Source organism: Camelus bactrianus, chromosome 22 (genome assembly GCF_048773025.1).
Source record: "Camelus bactrianus isolate YW-2024 breed Bactrian camel chromosome 22, ASM4877302v1, whole genome shotgun sequence".
Lineage (NCBI taxonomy): Eukaryota > Metazoa > Chordata > Mammalia > Artiodactyla > Camelidae > Camelus > Camelus bactrianus.
The window spans coordinates 13,978,309-13,999,315 of NC_133560.1; the positions used below are offsets into that span (position 1 = coordinate 13,978,309).

Below are 21,007 nucleotides of genomic sequence, written 5' to 3' on the forward strand. Positions count from 1 at the left end.
GCAGTAAGGCTCAGAAAGGTTAAGACATTCATCCACGTCACACAGCCAGTGACCGGCAAGGGCAGAATTGGTGTCTGGAGTCGTACTCAGGTTCTAACGGCAGAAGGGACGGGTGGGAAGACAGGCCAGACTTGAGCCAGAGCACAGGTCTTGCCCTGAACCGAGGAGCTTCCCAGGATGCTGACACTGGAGAAGCCTAGGCCACTGCAGGTTGTTGGCGAGGGGGCCTGTCTCCCAGTCTGTCTTTCATATCCTTTCTTCTAATATCTTCATCACAGATACACGAACCATCAATATATCACTGTAAACAATAACTCTTAAAAAGGGTGCATGCTTAGAGCCCGTGAACGGGAGAGGGATCCACTCCTTGCCCTCCCTCACCTCTCCTGGCAGCTACACCTCTGTTCCAAGTGTGATTCGTTTTAATTTATTTGAGCTCCTAAGAGGTTTTTATTGTGCGCGGCTCTCCTTTGTGCCAGCATTTTGGAGGAGGAAACAGCCCCCTCCAGCCTCAGGAGCTGTCTTTTGCATTCAGAGAGCTCTGTTCCCAAACAGCAAAGATTCTTTTGAGCCCCAGAGAGAGAGAAGGTTCTGTTGGTCGAGTTCTGGCTGACTATGTCTTAATTACTTCTTCCCCTTAAATTGTGAGCAACAAGTTCAATCACTCCGTTCCTCTCCTAAGATGCAAATTAAGACTCATTTAGTGGGGAGGGCATAGCTCAGCAGTGGAGCGCGTGCCTAGCATGCACGAGGTCCTGGGTTCAATCCCCAGTACCTCCGTTAAAAAGAACTAAATAAAAACCTCGTTAATCACCTCCCCCCCAAAAAAAGACTCATGTAGATGGGGTTTACAGGTTAGCCAGCGTCGGCGTGCTAGGGGTGGTGCGGCGTTCTCCGCTGGGGTGCAGTCTCCAGGGGACAGCTCATCATGAACAGGCAGCGGGGGTGGGCTCACCTGGTCCTGCTCTCTCCACCCAGAACCCTTATTCCTGCTTTGACTGCAGACCATCAGCCCTCTGCCTGGGGCTTCTCTAACACTACCTTTTATTTTAGACTCTTTCTAATGGTTTCTGGATTCGGTTTTGTTGGACCTGATTCGATGCCCATTTATTGAGTCTCCATGAAGCAGTGGAATGAGAAGAGCCATCTTGCTGTTCAGAAAACTCTGCTAATTTTTTTTTCTTGCCTTTTCAGGAGAACCAGGAAAGTTGCTGAGGGGGTTGGTAGGTTGACTGCATTCTGCGAATGGTTTTGTTTGGGTCTTGGCAGCTGTAGATGTCTGTTCAGCCCACATTAAGGGCTTTCTTTTCATTTGCCTCTGGCCAGTTCTCCCCTAAGGTATCAAGTGATCAAGTGCCAAGCAAGGCTCTAGGAAGCACAGTCTTGGGGGTTGGGGCCTTCGCCTCCTTTGGGTAAGACAGGCATGGACTGCCTCCCCATTAACATTGCTGCCTTTGTCTGGAACAGTCTCCCTCTCCCTCCCCGCTTCTTAGTGGTCTCTGCTTAAATGCCACCTCCCCAACTCCGTGAGCACCCTAAATGAAGGAGACACTAACCATCACTCTGTTTAATTCCTTATCTTTTTTTTGGGGGGGGGTGAGGTAAATAGGTTTATTTATTGTTACTATTTTTTAATGGAGGTGCTGGGGATTGAACCCGGGACCTTGTGCGTGCTCTACCACTGAGCTCCACCCTCCCCCACTACCCCTTACCTTTTAAAGTTATCTTCATAGACCTTATTATTGGAGATTATATACATATGGGTATGCGTTTTCCTGAGAGGTCCTTCAATTTGAAACCGCAGTGGACTAGGGGACAAAAATCATGCTAAGCCATGGGGAAGGGGGGAAGCCCTGGCAGAGGAGCTGGGCAGGGCCTCCTGATGAGGCGCAGTGGGGAGAACAGGAGGGAACTAGCTTGGCCGTAATTCCTAGACTCCAAAGGTACCAGCTGCTTTTGGTTGTGGGGAAAGGCTGAGTTCAGCTTCAAAGGCTCTGGAGCTTGTCAGTGAGGCACAGATCGCCACAAGGTGATGTTGAAGGTCATCTGTTTCTCAGCATGGGGCATGGAGGGCCGTGCTGTGCTCCACGTCGCTGCTGCTTCTGTTCCTATCTTGGCGATGGGTGAGTGCTCCTGGGTCACCTGAGGGTAGGGACTCTGGGCTTCATGCTTCCCTGGCCCCCAAGAGCTATGAATTTCCTGGAACTTAGGGGGCCTTGGAATTGGGGTCCCCATTGTTACTCCTCTACAGTGCATGGACAGGTGAGATGACCCTGGATTCCTTGCTGAAAGTTGGTCTCTTTCCTTCCTTCCTTCCATCCATCCATCCAGATTTCCTTGCTTATTTCCCTGAGGATAAGGACTTTATCTTGCTCTCCACTGCATCTCGAGTTCTTATATGTCCGATGAAAATATTCGTTGAATAGGTGAATGGATGGATGGATAGGTGGATGGAGAGAGATGCGGCAGATGGATGGATAGGGGCCCTCATTTTACCAACCTCTCACATATCACGAGGAAGTAGATGATTTGCCCTTCTTGGCTCCTCTATCCACACCCCTCTCTAAGCTTCCTATGTCCTTTTGACTTTTGCTCATAGTTTTTCTTCAGCCTTGAGCTCAGTTCTGCCAACCAAGATCCCCTTCATCCTTCAGGCTCAGTCTGACGTGGGGCCCTTCTGTGCTAACGTCAGAATGTTCAAATCTGAAGTCATCTGCACGTGTACTACAGACACACACCCCTTTGAGAGAAGAGTGTTTGCCTTGTTTAGCACTGTGTCCCCAGAATGGAGCATGCTGCTGCCCTATAAATGCTTGTTGAATAAGCAGCTGAACAAACGCTTACGCGGTGGCACAGACTTCACTCTGCTTCGCATTATCATTGGTTACTTGTATCTCGCCAGCCTGCCTGTGAGGTCAGAAACCGCGTCTCAGTCACCTCAGTCCCTATGCTAATTCATTGCTTCGCTGGCAGTGATGACGTGAATAACACGAGCAGACAGCCTCTTGCGACGTCTGAGTGCCAGGCACTAGACTTTACCTACCGAAGTTCATTTACTTCTTACCATCCCTCTATGGGATGATTCTGTCAGTGCCCTTTTGCAGAGAAGGAAACCAGAGCTCAGAGGTGTTGGACAACTAGCCTAAGGTCCTCTGGCTTATAAACAGAATTTGAGCCAGGTATTTCTGAGACCAGCGTCCCATTCTTTCCCCTTCCTAAGAGCTGTTTTCCTCTTTGGGGGTAGGAAGGGCTCTTATAAAAGCTGTGTCAGCTGGATGGACTTGAAAATGGTCAGGACATGTTCTAGTAGACCTCATGACTGCTCTGATCGTGTACTGCCAGTGTATACAGCCCTCTGGGAGTCTCCCGGCATCAGAGGCAAGACCTTCTTTTGAAGTTCCCGACCATCCTCCAGGACAACCCCCCCCCCCCACAGGGAGCCCCTGCCCACCCAGGGCGGCAGAGTCCTCACCTGTCACGTAGTTCTTCAAATCCAGCTCATTGCTGAGAGGATTGTTGCTCTTGAACATATAGAGGTTAAAAGGGGCCGGCTCCTTGCCCACGTTTTTCCACATGGTATAGTCCGGAGAGGTCCATCGTCCTGCCAGCACGTCGTAGTCGCGCTGTGTGAAGTGGACCAGCTTGGTCAGGGGGTCGTAGAGCCCCCCGTGGAAGCCGATGACCACCTGGAAGTCGGGGTTGGAGTCATGGTAGACCTCCCCGTAGGCGGTGTACTGCAGCTGCTTGACCATGAGGCCGTTAATGCTGAACACGGCCAGGGGGGTCCCCGTGTTGTCCGAGGCCACGTAGTACTCCTCCCCACTGCTGCTCTCCATGGCAAACAGGTGACCCTGGAGGTCGTAGTAGAGCGACGTTATCTCCGAGTTGGAGTGATTGTAGACATGGGTGATGCGGGTCGGGTTGTGGAGGTCGGAGTAGAAGTACTGCAGGTGGTGGCCCAGGTTGGTCTTGTAGGAAGCCCGCCGCCCCACGCCGTCGTAGCGGTACTGGACGCTCCAGCCGCTGGCCTTGTTGTAGGCCCTCGTGAGGAGGCCCTTGGAGTTGTACTCAAAGATGTCGGCCCCTCGCTGGCACAGGTAGCCGTCGTCGTCGATTCTGTACTGCACGTCGCCGAGCCTGGTGATCCGGTCCCGGAGGTCGTAGCGCAGGGGCATGAGGCGCACGCTGTTCCCCGGGTTCAGCAAGTGGAGGTTCCCGTTGAGGTCGTAGCTGTAGCGCCAGGTGGGGCGGTCGTTGACGGCCACGCTCTGGAGCTGCCCGTCCCCGTCGTAGTCGTAGGTGTACTTGGTGGTGTTGGCGTAGGGCCCCAGCTTGAGCTCCCTCTTGATCACCCGCCCCATGCTGTCATACTGCACCGTCATCCAGTACATGAGGGACCGGAACATCTCGTACTGCACTTCCTTGATCCGCCCGTGGGTGTCGAAGTGCTTGCTGAGGGTCATCACGGCAGTGGTGATGATCTGGTTGATGTCGTAATAGATGACTCCAAACTTGCCGAAGTGCTCCACCTTGCCGGAAATCTCGTCATAGCGGTAGAGGTCCACGGGGAGGGGGGTCTCGCTGATGACTGGCTTGATGCTTGCGATCCGGAAGCTGTTGTCGTGATAGGTGTATTCAAACCTGGCGTTGACCATGCCTTCCTCGGAGAACCTGTAGATCTGCTTGTCCACAAGTGGGCCGATCTTCCGGTATCTGATGGTGCAGGAGAAGCCCCCACTTTGGAGGCTGACCATCTTCAAAACACCGGTGGTCTCATCATACCCGAAAGTGATGGCAGTGCTGTCGTAGACAATCTCCGATAGCTTGGAGAGTTTCCCATACTTGTAGAATACCTGGCGCCCAGTGCCCAAGAAGGACGTCTTTAGGATGCGGCCATCGTCACTGTAGTCAAAGATGACCGACGCGTTGCTTTCTGGCGGGTTGTAAGTGTTGCGGATGTAGCCAATGGAGGTGTGGGTGGACATGCTGTGCCGGGCGACGCTGGGCATGGTGACGGCGTGGAGGCGTTCAGAGGAGTCATACTCGAATATGTACTGACGCTGACTCTGAAGCAGGAGGACCATGGACTGGAGAAAGGAAAGGGGGAGGGAATACATGAGTTGGTTGCTTAGGACCAAGCACTCAAACGGACAGAATTTATTCCATGTCTGCAAATGTCAATTCAGAAGTCATGAAAGCTGCGGTAGTCTAGACCAGAGATTACAGGTGAGCTAACCTCCTCAGGCAGGCTGCTCGGTGGGGTCACGGTGGCTACTTAAGAGCAATGCTTCCCAAACTTTAACGGGCTTGCGAAATACCCAGGGATCTTGTTAAAAGGCAGATTTTTTTTTTTTTAAATGGAAGTATAGTCAGTTTACAGTGTATCGATTTCTAGTGTACAGCACAGTAGTTCAGTCATACATGAACATAACGTATATTCGTTGTCATATTCTTCTTCACCGTGGGTGACTACAAGATATTGAATACGGTTCCCTGTGCTGTACAGTGTGAACTTGTTAATTGGATTTTGTGAGAATCCTGTATGTTGACATGAGACCCTCTGCCAGAGTTCAGTAGGCGTCCCGTGCGATTCAGTGGGTCTGTAGACGTGATTCTTGGTGTATTTGTGGGAGAGGGCAAGCTGTGAGTCCCTCTTCTCCGCCATCTTGGCTCCACCCTCAAAAGTGTGCTTGGACCGTACTTTGAGTAGTAAGGGGTTTGAGGGCCTGAGCTGCGAGGCACTGAGTTTGCCTCCGGGATAACAAGGAATCCTGAGGTTGGTTAGAAATGACTGCTGCTGGCCCAGCAGGGGACAGATGTGGGATACGTACCATGTTTTGGGCACCCCTGAATAAATCTAAAGACAAAGCACACCCTCCATCTAGAAGCTACTGAAAAGATTCAGTAACCCAGTCATTGATTCTTTGGGGGAAAAAATGGCTTCAAACTTGAGGCCATGGGGCGAGCCTTGCCTCCCCTGGTCAACCATTCTAGTATTTTATGGCACAATGAGAACAGTATTGAGGAGGGACCAGAGGGACAGCAGCCCCTCTTAGCAGCTCTGTCGGCAAGTGACCGCTGTCACGAGGAGGCAAGAAAGGAAGAAATGGAAATGGCCTTGTGTGGAGGTGAGTCCAGGTGAGGGGCCCAGGCTGAGCAGCCCCTGGCTAAAATGGCTAGATGACCAGGGCAGCCTTTAAAAGTCTCGGCCTGTACCCCGAAGGGACCTCTTTTTACTGCTGCGCCAACCTGACCTTTTCCACCTGAATGTGATTTGCAGATGCAGGGAGTTATGCAGAGAGAATCTGCTGGTTGGTTCAGCCAGTAGGCCAAGCAGGAGGGTGTTGCTCTGTGTGCTTGAGTTTTAAGCAGAATTCCCTACCCTGACGGCTTAATTTCAGGCAAGGCAGAAATGAATCACTGTATTTCCAATTCATAAGGAATGATTAGCTGTCCTGCCAGTGGGATGATTCTGTCTGCTTTAATAGCACTGGTTTTTTTTTTTTTTTTTTTTGGAATCAAATCAGACAGTCCATCCTTTTTGCCATCACTGAGTGTCTAGCTTTTTTTTTTTTTTTTTTGCTTTTAATGGTAGCAATGCTTAGCTACGAATAACATTTTCCTTCGGATTTCCCCCCCTCCCAGAGGGTGGGAGCACCTTGGAGGGTCTAAGTAAAGATGTTAAAATGTCTTACGGCAAAGGCATCAGGTCATCTTAGGAAGGGCAGCGTGAATGAGGGCGCCCCAGCTGAGCGGGGGTGGCCCGTGCACCCACCTTATCGAGGTAGGAGTAGCTCCACACTTTGCCGTCGGCGAACATGCGGGACACGATCCGGCCTTGCTTGTCGATGTCCGTCCTCTCGCTCATGGCCCCACGCTGCAGGCCGGCCAGGCGCCCGTTGAAGAAGTAGGAGACGTTGACGGCCGCCAGCCCGCTGCTGGGGAGCCAGAGGAAGGGGCGGCCCACCTGGTCGTAAATGATCCTCAGGGTGAACTTCCGGTGATCATCATAGATCTTTTCTGTCCGAATATTCCGGTCATAGTCAATGGACAAGAGATTTCTTCCATGGACCTAGGAAAACACAATGGGCTTGTTTTGAAAAGACATCACTGGGGCATGTTAGCTCAGGCTTCTCAGGGACATGGCTGGCATGGCCCGGGCGTGTGTGTGTGTTAAAAGAAGAAATAACCTTGAAGTTACTTTAGTTACTTACTAAACTGTCCATCACATAGAAAATGGTAATACATGTAGAAAATGGCAATACTTGTAGGGTGCCCTAGAATACAGAAATGAGGCTGCTTCTGATTGGAGGTGACTGATCTGGGCATGGCTGCCGTGGGCAGTTGGGTAGGCTGTGCACTGTGCAATTACCAGGTTGCCATCATGTTGTAGATAGCGTGAATGGTGAAAACTGTGCAGTGCACACATTACATAGCCATACACAATAGCCTTGGACCCTGGGGTTGACTGTCCTGCCTGGCCACCCCTGGAGGGCAAGAGAATTTGTATATTTGCACACTTACAACCCTTTTGGGCACGCCATCGGCTAATGAGTAGCTAATGATCTGTAAGAGTAGTGCCAAGATTTCTTTAGAAACCTCAAGAAAAAGGAAGATGAGTAGGTCTTAGAAATTTATGTTTTACAAAGACCTGGGAGTACAAACCCTCTTTCCAATGTGAACTCCTTTACCTCTCCCATCTAGAGAAAAATCTTGCCCTTGTCAAGGATGCAAGACATCAGTGAGGTGATCTCAGCTGGGCTGAGGAATTCCAACAAAGGTAGGAACTGATTTCCTTAGATTTGAAAGGAATAATGGAACACAACCAAATATAATTTAATATTTATTTAGAAGTTGATCTGATCAGAGAAGAGAGCCTGTCCCAGAAGGCAGAACAACTGAGAGACAAGACTCTGGGTGGGGGAAAGGAGATGGGCCCTGGAGATTCAGCTAGCCCCGAGTGGGTGGTGGGAAGTGAATGAAATAAGGCTGATTCAGCCCAGGTTCTCTGAACATAACTGGCTGCAAATCCAGACACCCCTGGGGAGACTGCTGATGGCAAGGGAAGGTGTGAACATGCAGAGGGAAGGAATGTGAGAGACGGCGGGTACTTCCTCCCTTTACCCTAATAATCTGATAGCACTTAGCAATAGTGATGATGGTGGTGACGACGGTGATGCTGGTAATAGTAACTAACATGTGCTGAGGGCTAGTCTACAGGGGCCCTGTGTTAGGCAGTTTGCATCCACTGTCTAAGCTGATGCTCATAAATGAGGGGACTGAACCCGGAACAGAGGTTAAACACTAGCTCAAGTTCACACAGCAATGAGGTGGTAGGGTTGGTCTGCAACTTCGGTCTTCAGACTTTAACCAGTTAGACCAACTAGCTGTACTGTTTCCTGTGTTGTGTGTGCACTGAGTGCCCTGAGATGTGTCAGACAATGAAGAGGCTGTCAGGCATTGCTGGAGCCCTTGAGGGCTCCACATGGCCGCGTTAGAGGAGACAGGGAGTAACTCTGATGTGACAGAGCGACACCCGTACGCTGGGGAACAGCATCGCACCCTGGCAAAGAGCTGCATCTCACAGCTTCCCCTGGAGACCCGGGTGGCTAAAGTGATTTAAGTGGTAGTTGCTGGCTGGGTCTTCTGGGACCTTGGAGAAAGCAGACTCAGCTCAGAGGTAGGAACCCTTTGTTCTTCCCACTTTCCTCTTTTCCTTAGGTGGAATGTGGATGTGAGCACTGGCGCTCCATTTCAAGCCTTACACGTATGTCCTTAATCCGTTTCAGGTTACTATTTATGAGTGGTCTGAGGTAGGGGTCTAGGCTTCATTCTTTTACATGTGAATATCCAGTTTTCACAACACCGTTCATTGAAGAGATTGTCTTTTCTCCACTGAGTACTCTTGGCACCTCTGTCAAGTACAGTTGGCCATATAAGCTTGAACTTACTCCATTCTATTCCATTGATCCATGTGTCTGTTTCTACACCAGTGCCATACTGTTGTGATGACTTAATAGTATAGCTTGAAACCAGGAAGTGTGATGCCTTCTGTGTTGTTACTGTTTCTTAGGAGTTCTTTGGCCATCAGGGTCTTTTATGGTTCCATAGAAATTAAAAAAGTTTTTTTCTACTTCTGTAAAAAAAATGCCACTGGAATCTTAATAGGGATGGAATTGAATCTATAGATTCTATAGATTCAATTTTGGTAGTATTGACATTTTAACAATCGTAATTCTTCCAATCCATGAAACTGGGACACCTTTCTGTTTGTTTATTTCTGTCTTCAATTTCTTTTATCAGTGTCTTGTATTTTTCAAAGTAGGAATCTTCCACCTCCTTATTAAATTTATTCCTAAGTATATTAATAGTTTTGGTGCTACTGCAAATAGTATCTTTTTCTCCATTTCTTTTTCAGATCACCTGTGAGTGTATGTATAGAAACACTGATTTTTTTAATGTTAATTCTGTATCCTGCATCCTTACAAAAGTTGTTGATTAGATCTAACCGTTTTCTGGTTGATTTTTTAGGATTTTCTATGTATATAATCATGTCATCTGCAAAGAGAGACAATTTCATTTCTTCCTTTCCAGTTCTGATATCTTTATTTATTTTTCTTGCCTGGCTGCTCCGGCTGGAACTTCCAGGACTATGTTGAATAGGAGTGGTGAGAATGGGCACCCTTGTCTTGATCCTGATCTTATGGGAAAAGCTTTCAACCTTTTACTGTTGATTATGACGTAGCTATGGGCTTGTTATATCATGACCTTTATTATGTTGAGCTATGTTCTGTCTGTATCTAATTTGTTAAGAGTTTTTATTAAAGACAGGAGTTGAATTCTCTTAAATGCTTTTTCTGCATACACGCTTTTCCTTTTGTTCTGTTAACATGGTGTATCACACTAATTACTCTGCACATGTTGCACCACACTTGCATCCCAGGGACAAGTCCCACTTGATCGTGGTGCATGGCCCTTTTAATGTGCTGCTGAATCTGCTTTGCCGCTGTTTTACTGAGAATTTCTGCATATATTCATCAGGGATATTGGTCTGTAGTTTTTTTGTTTTTTTTGTTTTTTTTTGATAGTGTCCTTTTTTTGGTTTTCGTATCAGGGTAATGCTGGCCTTGTAAAAACGAGCTTGGGGTAAGTGTTCCCTCCTATGATTTTTTTGTTTTTGGAAGAGTTTAAGAAGGATTGGTGTTAATTCTTCTTAAAATGTTTGGGAAAATACACCAGTGAAGCCATCTGGTCTTGAGATTGTCTTCATTGGGAGGTTTTTGATTATGGATTCACTGTCCTTCTGAGTAACTGGTCTGTTCAGATTTTCTATTTCTTAGTGATGCAGTCTTGGCAACTTGAATGTTTCTAACAATTCTTCCATTTCTTTTAGGTTATTCAGTCTGTTGCTGTATGGTTGTTTAGAGGAGCCTCCTACGATTCTTTGTATTTCTGTAGTATAAGTTGTAACTTTTCCTTCTTCATTTATAATTTTGTGGATTTGGGTCCCTGCTCTTTTTTTTCTTGGTTGGTGTACCTAAGGGTTTGTCAGTTTTGTTGATCTTTTTAAAGAACCAACTATGAGTTTGTTTTATATTATCTATTGTTTTCCTGTTCTGTATTTTATTTATTTCTTCTTTTCCCTATTTCCTTCCTTCTGGTAACCTTGGGCTCAGTTTGTTCTTTTTCTAGTTTGTTAAGGCATAGAGTTAGTTTGTTTCTCTGGAATCTTTCTTGCTCCTACTGTAGGTGTTTGTTGCTGTGAACTTCACTCTTAACACTGCTTTTGCTGCATCCCATGAGGTTTGGTATATTGTATTTCCATTTCCATTTGTCTCAAGAGACTTTTTAATTTCCTCTTTAATTTGTTTTTGATCCATTGGCTGTTAAGGAGAGTATTTTAAAATTTCTGTGCATTTGTAAATTTTCTGGTTTTCCTCCTGTTACTGATTTCTAGTTTCAGACCACTGTGGTCAGAGAAGACACCTGCTATGATGTCTGTCTTCTTGAATTTACTAAGAGTTGTTTAGTGGCTCAGCATATGGTTTATCTTAGAAAACGTTCCATGTGCACTTGAAGAATGTGTATTCTGCTGTTGTCAGATAGCACGTTATGTCTACGTCTGTTAGGTCTGTTTTAGCTTTAGTGTTGTTCAAATCTGCTGTCTCCTTATTGATTCTGTGTCTGAATGATCTATCCATTGTTGACAGTGGGATATTAAAGTTCCCAGCTACTATTGTATTGCTATTTATTTCTCTTTTTAGCTGTTGTTGTTTTATATATTTAAATGCTTCAGTGTGGGGTGTGTAAATATTTATAATTGTTATATCTTTTCAATAGATGACCAACCTCTTTATCAGTATATGATGATCTTTTTTTTTTTTTTAAGTATGGCTTTTTCTCCTTTATTTCAATTTTTTGGGGGTAATTTTTAAGTTTATTTTCTTAATAGGGGAACTGGGGATTGAACCCAGGACCTTGTGTGTGCTAGGCACAAACTCTACCACTGAGCTATATACCCTTCCCCCATAGTATATGATGATCTTCTGTTTCTTTTTACCATTTTTAGTTTCAAGTCTCTTTTGCTTGATATAATATAACTATCCCTGCTTTTTGAGGGGATTACTATTTGCTTGAAATATCTTTTTCCATCCCTTCACTCTCAGGCTATGCATATCTTTAAGGCTAAACTGAGTATCATATAAGACAGCATATTGTTGGATCTTGGTTTTTTTGTTTTTTAAATCCATTCAGCCTTTGTGTGTCTTTTAATTGGAGAGTTTAATCTTTACATTTAAAGTAATTATCGATAGGTAAGGACTTACTATTGCCATTTTGTTCATCATTTTCTGGCTTTAAAAAAAGATACATTGTTCCTTTTTTCATATCCTGCTGTCTTTTTTCTGTGTGTCTTGAGGTCATTTGGTACCAGTGTTCTTTGACTTCTTTATCATTTTCTTTTGTGCAGTTACTACAGGTTTTTCCCTTGTGGTTACTATGAGGCTTTCATAAAATACCTTAAAATTATAACATTCTATTTTAAACTCATAACAACTTAACTTTAGTATAATTCCTTAAATTTATGCTTTTCCTTCTCACACTTTAGATATTAATGTTACAGTTTACATATTTTAGTAATATGTAACTAATAACAGATTATAGTAGTCATGATTATTTTTATTGTTTGTTTTTAAACTTACAACTAGAGTGTAAGTGAATTATGTACCACTCTTATCATAGTACATAATCTAGCTTTGACTATGTTTACCGTTAAAAGTGAGTTTTATGCTACTTTCTTTGTTTTTATTATGTTAGTGTCTTTTTACTTCTACTCAAATAATTTTCTTTACCATTTTTTGTAAGGTGGGTCTAATGGTGGTAACACCCTTCCTTCCTTTTGTTCATGAGCCTTTATCCTTCATTTCTGAAGGACAGCTTTCTAGATACAGAATTCTTGGTTTACAGGGTTTTTTTTTTTTTTTCTTTTAATATTTTGAATATATCATCCCATTCTCTCCTGGCCAGAAGAGTTTCTGCTGAGAAACCCTCTGGTAGTCTCAGGGGAGTTACCTTGTATGTAACGCTCCTCTTTTGTCCTGGTGCTCTCAACTTTATCTTTTGTCATTTGACAATTTTAATTATATTGTGTCTTGGTGTAGCCTTGTTTGGGTTCAAACTATTTTGGGGTCCTTTGGGCCTCATGGATCTGGATGTCCATTTCTCTTTTCTGGTTTGGGAAGATTTCAGCCATTATTGCTTTAAATATACTTTCTGTTGCTTTTTCTTTCTCTTTGGTATTCTCATAATGCAAATATTCTTTTTTTTTTTTTTTTTTTTGGTTGTGTCTCTTAAGTGCAAAGGCTTTCATCATTGTTTTCCTTTTTTTTTCTCTTTTTTTTGCTCCTCTGGATAATTTCAACTGTCCTATTTTCCAGGTTGCTGGTTTTTAAGTCTGTATTGAGTCTCCTTTTGGAGCTCTATGTTGAATTCTTCAGTTTAGTTATTGTTTTTTTCAGCTGTAGAATTTTTTCATCATTTCTATTTTTGTTCAACTTATTATGTTCATGAATTGTTTTCCTAGTTTTGTTTGATTGTCTGTGTGTCCTTGCAGCTCACTTAAATTCCTTAAGAGGACTATTTGGCTGACAGTTCATAGGTCTTCACTTAAGTAGGATCAGTTATTGAAGACCCTCTCTGTTTCCTTTGCTAGTGTCATATTTCCCTGATTTTTCATGATCCTTCATTCCTTACATTGGTGTCTGTGCATTTGAGTAAGTGGTCTCGTAGAATTTACAGGTTTGCTTTGGTAGAGACAGATCTACCAGTTGGCTCAGTTTTGGCTTCTGGGTGTGTCTGCTGCTAAATTCTTCAGAGGGTGGTATTTGTTATCAGGGTCTATTTTGTGGCAATGCAACTACCTGAGCTCTGAGGGCAGGGGTGGGAGGGTGTGCTGCTGGCTGAGAACAGTTGGCTAGGACTGTTGGCTTGGTTCCCTGCCCAAGTGAGGCTGTAGGATGGGCTCCGTGGTTGCTTGGGTTCGCTGGTCAGGCTTACCAGACCATTGGGACTGGGTGCTACACTCAGCAGTAGGGAGCTTCCTTGCCCTTGCGGGGCATCAGAATGGGCCTGCGTGGTTTGTTGTTCTGGGACTTGAATCTGGGAAGAGTATACACTGAATTCCCTCAGTCCCCCTGATATGCCAGACAGGGCCACTGGTTTTGCTCTGCAGAGGGGAGAAGCCTGGACTGTGCTCTCTGGTCAAGTGCTGCTGTGCACAGGGCGGTGGCACGGGATGCTCAGCTCCCCTCGTGCTCTGGTTAGGCTCCCCGGCCAGGTGGGCTGACGCCCGCAGTCAGCAAGCAGCGGGGCTGTGAAGTAGCTTCCCTGCTTGGGCGCAGCGGGAGAACTAGCTCCAGGCTTTGTAAGGCTCTTTGTCTCTGGTCTTGACTCACACCAACCCTTTCCCCAAGTTCCCCGGCCAGGGAGGCCACAGGCTCTGCCTCTGCAGGCTGTCAGCTCTGCCTGCCCACCTCTCTGCTTGAGCTTGCTGGACCACATGGCCTTCGGATGCCCCCGTCGGCCCTCCTGGCCTGTCGGGGCGGGGGGCCACACTCAGCAGCCACAGGCCTATGGTCGGCAATCCTGCCTGGGTCGGGAGGGGAGGGTCCTCTTGAGGCATCTCCCCAGTTTTCTGAACAGGCTTTGTGGTTGGGAGGGGCTGAGAGCTACACTTAGTAGCAATGGGGCTGTGAATGAACTCCCCCTGTCTGGGCACCTCAGGGGAACCCTCCATGCCGGGCGCTGACTCTGCTCTGGGGGAGATCAGCTCTGCCTGCCCACCTCCTGGCTTGAGCCATCCTGGGCTGCAACTCAGCTCCCAGGCCTTGGAGCGGGGAGTGGGCCGATCAGGCTCCAGGGCTGGTCAGATGCCTCGTTTGAGGACCTGAGACCGGCCGACTTGCGCCCCGCCCAGTTCCCTGGTCTGATGGACTCAGTTCTGCAGCTGACAAAAGCTGCGGGTTGCGATTACTCCTTGGGGCTGCAGGGAGGAGCTCCATCTGCCGAGATCCGAGTGCGGCTTACAAGCCCCTCTCCCTTTCTCCATCACAATCAGATTCCCAGTGGTTGAGTCCCATGGATCTCCCCTGCAGTCCCTGCAGGGCGACAGAGGAGTAGCAGCCCTCACGAAGCCACCCACAATGCTGGGGCTGGGGTGGGGGGCTCCAGACATCCCCCCTGAGCTCTCTTCCCACTGGTGGGCTGTGCCGGCCTGGGGCAGGGGCAGTGCGATCAGTGACCACCCTTCTGGTGGGATCTGTCTCGATCTCTGTGGTGCGGGGTGGGGGTCACGGCAGCCTCACCCCCCTGTTCTAGGAGTCTCTCAGGGGCGCCTTGTCCACGAAGAGTTGTTGTTTGTGCTCGTGAGGGTGGCGCAAAGTCAGGAGTGGCCTATGTTTCCATCTTGCTGATGTCACTCAGTTAACTTCTGAAATGTGTAATTTCTATAAAAATGCCCAATCCTTCTAATAATTAAATATGATAAATTCACTGGAAGCTGAGTTAAGGAGTTCAGGCCAGTCATGTAATCTCATCAAATATCTTTAATTGTGAGGATGCCTGGACTGGAGAGGAGGTGCTTCGGCTGTGGGGTGGGAGGTCTTGGAGGGTCTGACAGGCGTGCCCCCCCCCCCCCGACTTTACTGTGTGCAGGAGCTTTAATTTAGCCTCACTGTTCTCTTATTCCGAATTAAATTACCCATCTAACAATATTTAAATTAACCTCGAGGCTTCCTGGAGAACATAAAAGTTATTTTGAATTATTTTCACTGCCAGGAGCGGCACAGTTCCCTTCCCAGCCAGCTCGGTAGGTGTTCAGTGATAGAGAAGCCCGTTGTTAAATTAATACAATTTTGTGTTTGTAAGGAAGCCATTATTTTTAATTATCGGGCATTTTCCTCAGCCTGGCTTCCCCAGTTAATAAAACTCAGCTACTTAGCATGGTTTTTATTTTTGCGGAGGGCAGACTTTGGGAAGTACTTTCCCCTGTGGCATCTCCCTCCAGAATGTTTTGATCTCACAAAGCACACGCCTGTCACAGGGAGGCTCGTAAAAAGCCCTGAGAAAAGGAAACGCTGTCGTCAAAATGGCCCTGCTGGGCCTTTGACTGGTGACTCTAGCATAGCCTGGGAGGCAGTGCCGGGAGCTGGTGAAGTGAGGAAATTAACACTGGGCTGGATCCCCTCCCGGAAATGGCACTGTGGCACAGCAGGAGAGACTCCAGTTAGACTTACAGCAGAACCCTTTGCCCATCCCGCTCTGAGTCTGGGAAACCCAGGAGAGATTAGGAAGGGAGGGCAAGAGATTCTCCCCAGATGTCTGGCAGTGTTAACAAGTAGAACTCCTGCCTTGGAGAACTGAGTTAATTCACCCACCCGGAGGAGACGCCTGGCCTGGGTGACATCTTCATTTCCTCTCTGGGTCTGTCCTCTGGGATGTAAAAAAGCAGCTCTCCCCAGCCCCCACGTAACAAGACCCCATGCTATGCTGGGATCAGTGCTGGTGCAGACAGAACAACTCGCTGTAAATTTAATATTAGCTTAAATAATGCATAATTAGAAGGGTAAGCCTCTGCAAACACATTAAATAATGTATTCCCCCGGCAAACATTACTTTTGGATGACCTGCTGTTTTGGGTGGCGGCGAGGTGGGAAGGTAGAAAGCCCCGAATCTCAGCTGCGGTTTTGCCGCTGATTAGCTTTGTTGTCACAGAGCAGTGCCGTCACCGGGCATCCCCCCGGTTCCTTATCTGTAATGGCCCGTGAGCTTCTGGTGGGCAGAGGCTTTACCTTCCTTTTCTTAGTATCGCTGTTATTTTGGAAAAGTGCTTGGTGCTCAGCAGACATTTGGGAAAATAGGGGTTGAGTAAGACCGAGTATAAGAACCCTGGCAGCTCTGATGAGTAAGGTGCTAACGTAAAAATTACTGAGAGGAGAAAATGGGAGCCGGACCCCCCCCATATCCGACAGGCTTCCTTTTTCCCAAAGAGTAATCTGAATCATTCTGGGAGGGCTCTCGAGAGCTGGAATTAGCAGAGGTCAGAGGGAGCGGATTTTAAAAATCACATTCATTCATTCATTCAACATTGAGCACCTACTGTGTGCTCGTGACTATGATGAGCACATAAAATAGAGCAGGACAGTTGGGGCTCCTGCTCTCAGGAACTCGCGGGTCAGAGGAGGATAAAGACACAGGAACCAACAATGAAAATCACGAGTGTGGTCGTGAGAGTCAACACAGGGAAGGCACTGTGGGATCGGAGGAGGGACAAGGAGCCAGAGCTGGGCCGACAAGGATGGTTTCCCAGAGGAAGTGCTGCCTCACCGGGGTGCAGTGTATGACTGAGACTTCAGAGGTGAAGGCAGGGGACAAGGCAGAACATTCCGGTGGGGTGGTAACAAGGGCCCCGCGCAGGCAGAGAGCATCCCTTTGGATGCTGTGGGCTAGTCTAGTAGAGGCAGGTGGTCTGTTGGTCGGGATGTGGCAGGGAGGACAGGGGTCTGCTATGGAGGCTCCACCCAGATGACCGGAATGGTCAAGTATGTTGCATGTCTGCTAAGCTCTAAAAAAGAAAGGAAGACAGTCCCATCCTGCAGATGAATGCTCCACTGCATTCAACAGTGGGTAAATCCGGGGAGGGCTTTTTTTTTTTTTTTTTTTTTTTACCAGCACCAATAAGGCCCTGATCCCTTGACCTCACCACCCCCAGCTAGTTTGCTCCAGCCACACTGGCTAGCTTTCTGCTGAGGATATAAGCAACAGTTTCTTCTGCCTCAGGGCCTTTGCGTATGCTGGAACCCTAGCACAGAAGGCTTTCCTCCCATTCCTTGCCTGGAAAATTCCTACTCTTCATTCAGTTCTCAGCCCAAATGTCATTATCTTAGCACAGCCTAACCTAGATCAGATATTCCTTGGTATCTCAGCTGCATTTTTTTCCTTCAGAGCACGCATCGCAATCTCTTCATATTATTTGTGGTTTATTTGATTATTAACTGTTTCCCCTTGCTACAGCACAAGCTCCATGAGGGTCTTTCCACTTTTCCACTGCACCATTCAAAACAGCAAGTCATCCAAAAATCACATGTGCTTGGGGGACACGTTGTTGAACGTGTTTGCAGAGGCTTACCCTTCTAATGACATATTATTTAAGGTAATACTAAATTTGTAGCAAGTTCTGCCTGCACAGGCACTTCTCGTAATTCAGGGTCTTGTCTTCTCAAGACTAGACCCTCAGTGCCTAGTACAGTGCCAGGAACATAATAGGTGTTTGAAAAAATAAAGTATCAGTTGGTGCGGAATGAATGTGTGTGGCAGGCGGGGCTGATAGAATTCAGGCTTTTGTGATGACTGCTTCTGTGAACAGACAGACTTGAGTGGGCACCGTGCAGAACTGAGTTCACATGCGTGTGTTCGCAGGCACACAGGCACGTCTGCCTCCCACCTTGCTGCTGTGTCACTGTCATTTGCCACAAAAGTAAGAGTAACACAAGCCAACGTGTAATTGCAATGTCATATTAATTATATGGAAACCAAAACAAAATTACTAACTCCCACTTCTTCTCAGAATACTAATAACACTAATACCAATATCATGATGGAAGATTATCTTGGAAGCAATTTTTCTTTTGTTCTGCTACCTACACATGTAGCTGTTTCTTGCTTTTGCAACCTCTGTGTACATCATGATTGGGAGGAAATGCCCCAGAGGGTGGCTGTATGCCTTCTTCAGCAGAGAGAATCGTGCACTAAACCCACTTTAGGAAAGAGCAGGAGTTTTAAATCTGAATAGGAGGAGTTGATTTCAGTTCTCTCTTCTAAAAGTCTAGAAAAAAGCCTTGCTGGAGGGGAGGGGGCATGAATGCATTAACAGAGCCTCAGGGCTGGAGATTTGCTTTGTGATTAAATCAGGCTTTTGGAGGGATGGACTGAAGAATATGTCTGGGTGTGTGTGTGTGTGTGTGTGTGAGTGATTTAACCATCTCTACCTTCTTGGGGTGCAGCACCCCCTTTCTCTAAGGTGTCCCCATCTAGGCGGTCTTGCTGAGATATCCATCACAAGACACATGCATCCACATGGGACCCAGCCAATGACCGGCCTGGGGATGGGAGTGCCACTCCATCTGTACCAGGTCACTCATAGTTCTTCCAAGGGATTTTACTTTTGAATTCTGCAGGCGAGCCCTCCCTCTTCCCTCTGGGCTCACTAAGCTGAACTGGTGGCAACCTGGAGTCATCTTTAGCCAAGTCTGCCTGACTCCGCCTGACTCCCCAGGGTGAGGAGGTCACCAGTCGAACATAGGAGTAAATTAGGCTAAGAGTCAAGAGGAACATTGCTAAGAGATGGACGGGGCCTGAGAGGAAGATGTCAACCCGATGATACCATCCGAGCCTGTGAAGTCCCTAGGGCTGGCTCCTCTCTCGCGGGGCCCGCTCGGCAAAGACAGTGCATGGCCTTTTTATTGAGCTAATTTGAGTGTACTTTCTGTCTCTTGCAGGGGAAAGATTCCTGACAGACACAAAGGCATTTTTGCCCTAAGCACCTTCCAAGGGGGATCCTTCTGAGGGGCCATGGTCGCCGTATCCTCCTTTGTCACCCGCTGTCTGAGCGCCCATCACATGGCACCATCACCGGGGAGAAGCAGTGAGACGGACCTTGCGCTCCTGGAGCTTCCAGGTACCCTACTGCAGCAGCTTCATGACGCTTGTGAAGGGCAGGGTGGGAGGTGTGAGGGCAGGAAGGAGGAAGACTTTCAAACGCGATTCCTTGAGAAATCCCTGGGAGGCACACTGCACTGAAAACCTTGCCCACAGTGAGTATGGGCAGGGACAGTCACTCCAGATTTTGCCCAAGCATCATGAAGCTTTTTGGTGGAAGACGGTGGCTGTGGTCCATCCATCCACCGTCTCACATTTCACCAGCCTTTAGCTAAGAGCTGCTGACAAGTTCCTTACCTAAGAGGTGCCCCCGGCTGGGTTGATGGAAGAAGGAGGACCGAGATGGGTTAGCGTTTCACTGGGCACTGTTCTGCTGGGATAGCGCCACTGGGGTTTCTGGTCCTCTCTGAGCGCCAGGGCTGCTCCCGGGACTTTGCTAGTCCCCAGGAAAAGTCAGGTATTTGCTTCAATGCGTGAAACCCTCAGTTACTGCATCATAGAGCTCTCCAAATCCCCTGCCAGCCACTGGGCGGGGGCGGGGGGTGGTAAGCAACATGGTTCCGGCTCAGTGGTCGCACTTTAAAGTTCATCCCATTTCTTCCCCATTCCAAGAGGCAGGGCCAGGGCTGCCGGAATCTCACATCTCTGTGTTGGTGTTCAGTTTCCAGCCTCTCTCCTTCACACAGCCCAGCAGGCCAGCCCCTGAAGTCCAGAGGGCTCCTTGGCTTCCCAGTCTGTATGCTCACAGAAAGGGCTCCTTAAAAAGGGGGGCATGACACAGCAACCCTGCTAACTGCCGTTAACTGTGTGGGCTCAGTAGCTCTCAGACCTCCCTCTCTGCTCGTGCTTTAGTTTCTTGTTTGGCTTCCTGCCACAGCCCCCGTGCCGTCCCTCCCCTCCCATCCTGCCCCCTTCTGAGCTACCTCCTCTACACCCGAGAGCTCGTTCCAACATAACAAACCCCAGCACATCACTCTACTACTAGAACCCTGGAACAGCTAGCCGTCCCCACCGTCCTCAGGATAAACAAACACCAGCCTCGTAAAATTCCCTTCCAGGTGCTGCCCTGACCAGCTTGCTCCTTGTCTGTCTGATCGCCCCTCGCCGATAGCTTTGCCTGGCCAATCCCTACTGCTCTGTACAACCGATGCCAACTCTTCTGTGAAGCAACCCTCAGCCCCGATCCAGATGGCAGAGACCCTGCTCCGGGGTCACCAGATCTCCTTGCAGGTAAGTTGGAGCCACCCCCTTGTGTTCTCCCCGGGGGAATGGCCGTGATGCCTGCCACGGCCAGTCGTGCTCACTGCGCCCCTGATTTCGGGGCTTATTTGTTAACATTTGTTCACCTATCACAGCCCACCCTCTCCTGACTGACACAGGGACGCACCCCTTCCCCTGGGATCTTGGCCTCTGTTACAGCTCACAGCACACAGCACACACTTTACATGTCTTCTCCACTGGACTGTCAGTTCCTCTCCGGCTCGGAATTAGTTTTCATTCCCTCCCTTGAGCCTGCTCATTCCACACTGCTTGACATACAGTTGGCACTTAGAAAACATCTTTTTTTTTTTTTAATGTGAAATACTGGTTTAATTTGCAGCCCCCATACAGAAGAGACGTAAACTGAAGAGAAAATAAAACTAGACAGCACACGGGGAAGCCGACACTTACAAAAAGGTAAGGGTCCCCAAAGAGTCCATTCCAGTAGTGAGTATCTTTTGAATAAATGAAAAATTTCAGGCCCCATGTGACAGTACGCCCGATGGCCACCTTCGGTTTAGGGGCTGAAACGTCC

The 21,007-nt window shown here is 47.8% G+C and overlaps 1 protein-coding gene and 1 long non-coding RNA gene across 8 annotated transcripts in view; one reads left to right on the plus strand and one right to left on the minus strand.

The window, feature by feature from the left end:
- The window catches only part of LOC123613405 (uncharacterized), a 38,116-nt gene that overhangs the window by 14,819 nt on the left and 2,290 nt on the right, over positions 1-21,007 (plus strand). Inside the window, exons 3-5 of the long non-coding RNA XR_012501596.1 lie at positions 19,053-19,231; positions 20,271-20,442; positions 20,813-20,889. This is a non-coding gene — a long non-coding RNA (uncharacterized LOC123613405). The remainder of the gene's footprint in view (positions 1-19,052; positions 19,232-20,270; positions 20,443-20,812; positions 20,890-21,007) is intronic.
- TENM2 (teneurin transmembrane protein 2) overlaps positions 1-21,007 on the minus strand; it is a 404,559-nt gene that overhangs the window by 10,486 nt on the left and 373,066 nt on the right. For all 7 annotated transcript variants that reach the window (XM_074350320.1, XM_074350321.1, XM_074350315.1 and 4 more), the window contains 2 exons: positions 6,776-7,072; positions 3,473-5,087 (listed from right to left, as the gene is read on the minus strand). In XM_074350320.1, the coding sequence (XP_074206421.1) occupies positions 3,473-5,087; positions 6,776-7,072 (1,912 nt within the window). The remainder of the gene's footprint in view (positions 1-3,472; positions 5,088-6,775; positions 7,073-21,007) is intronic.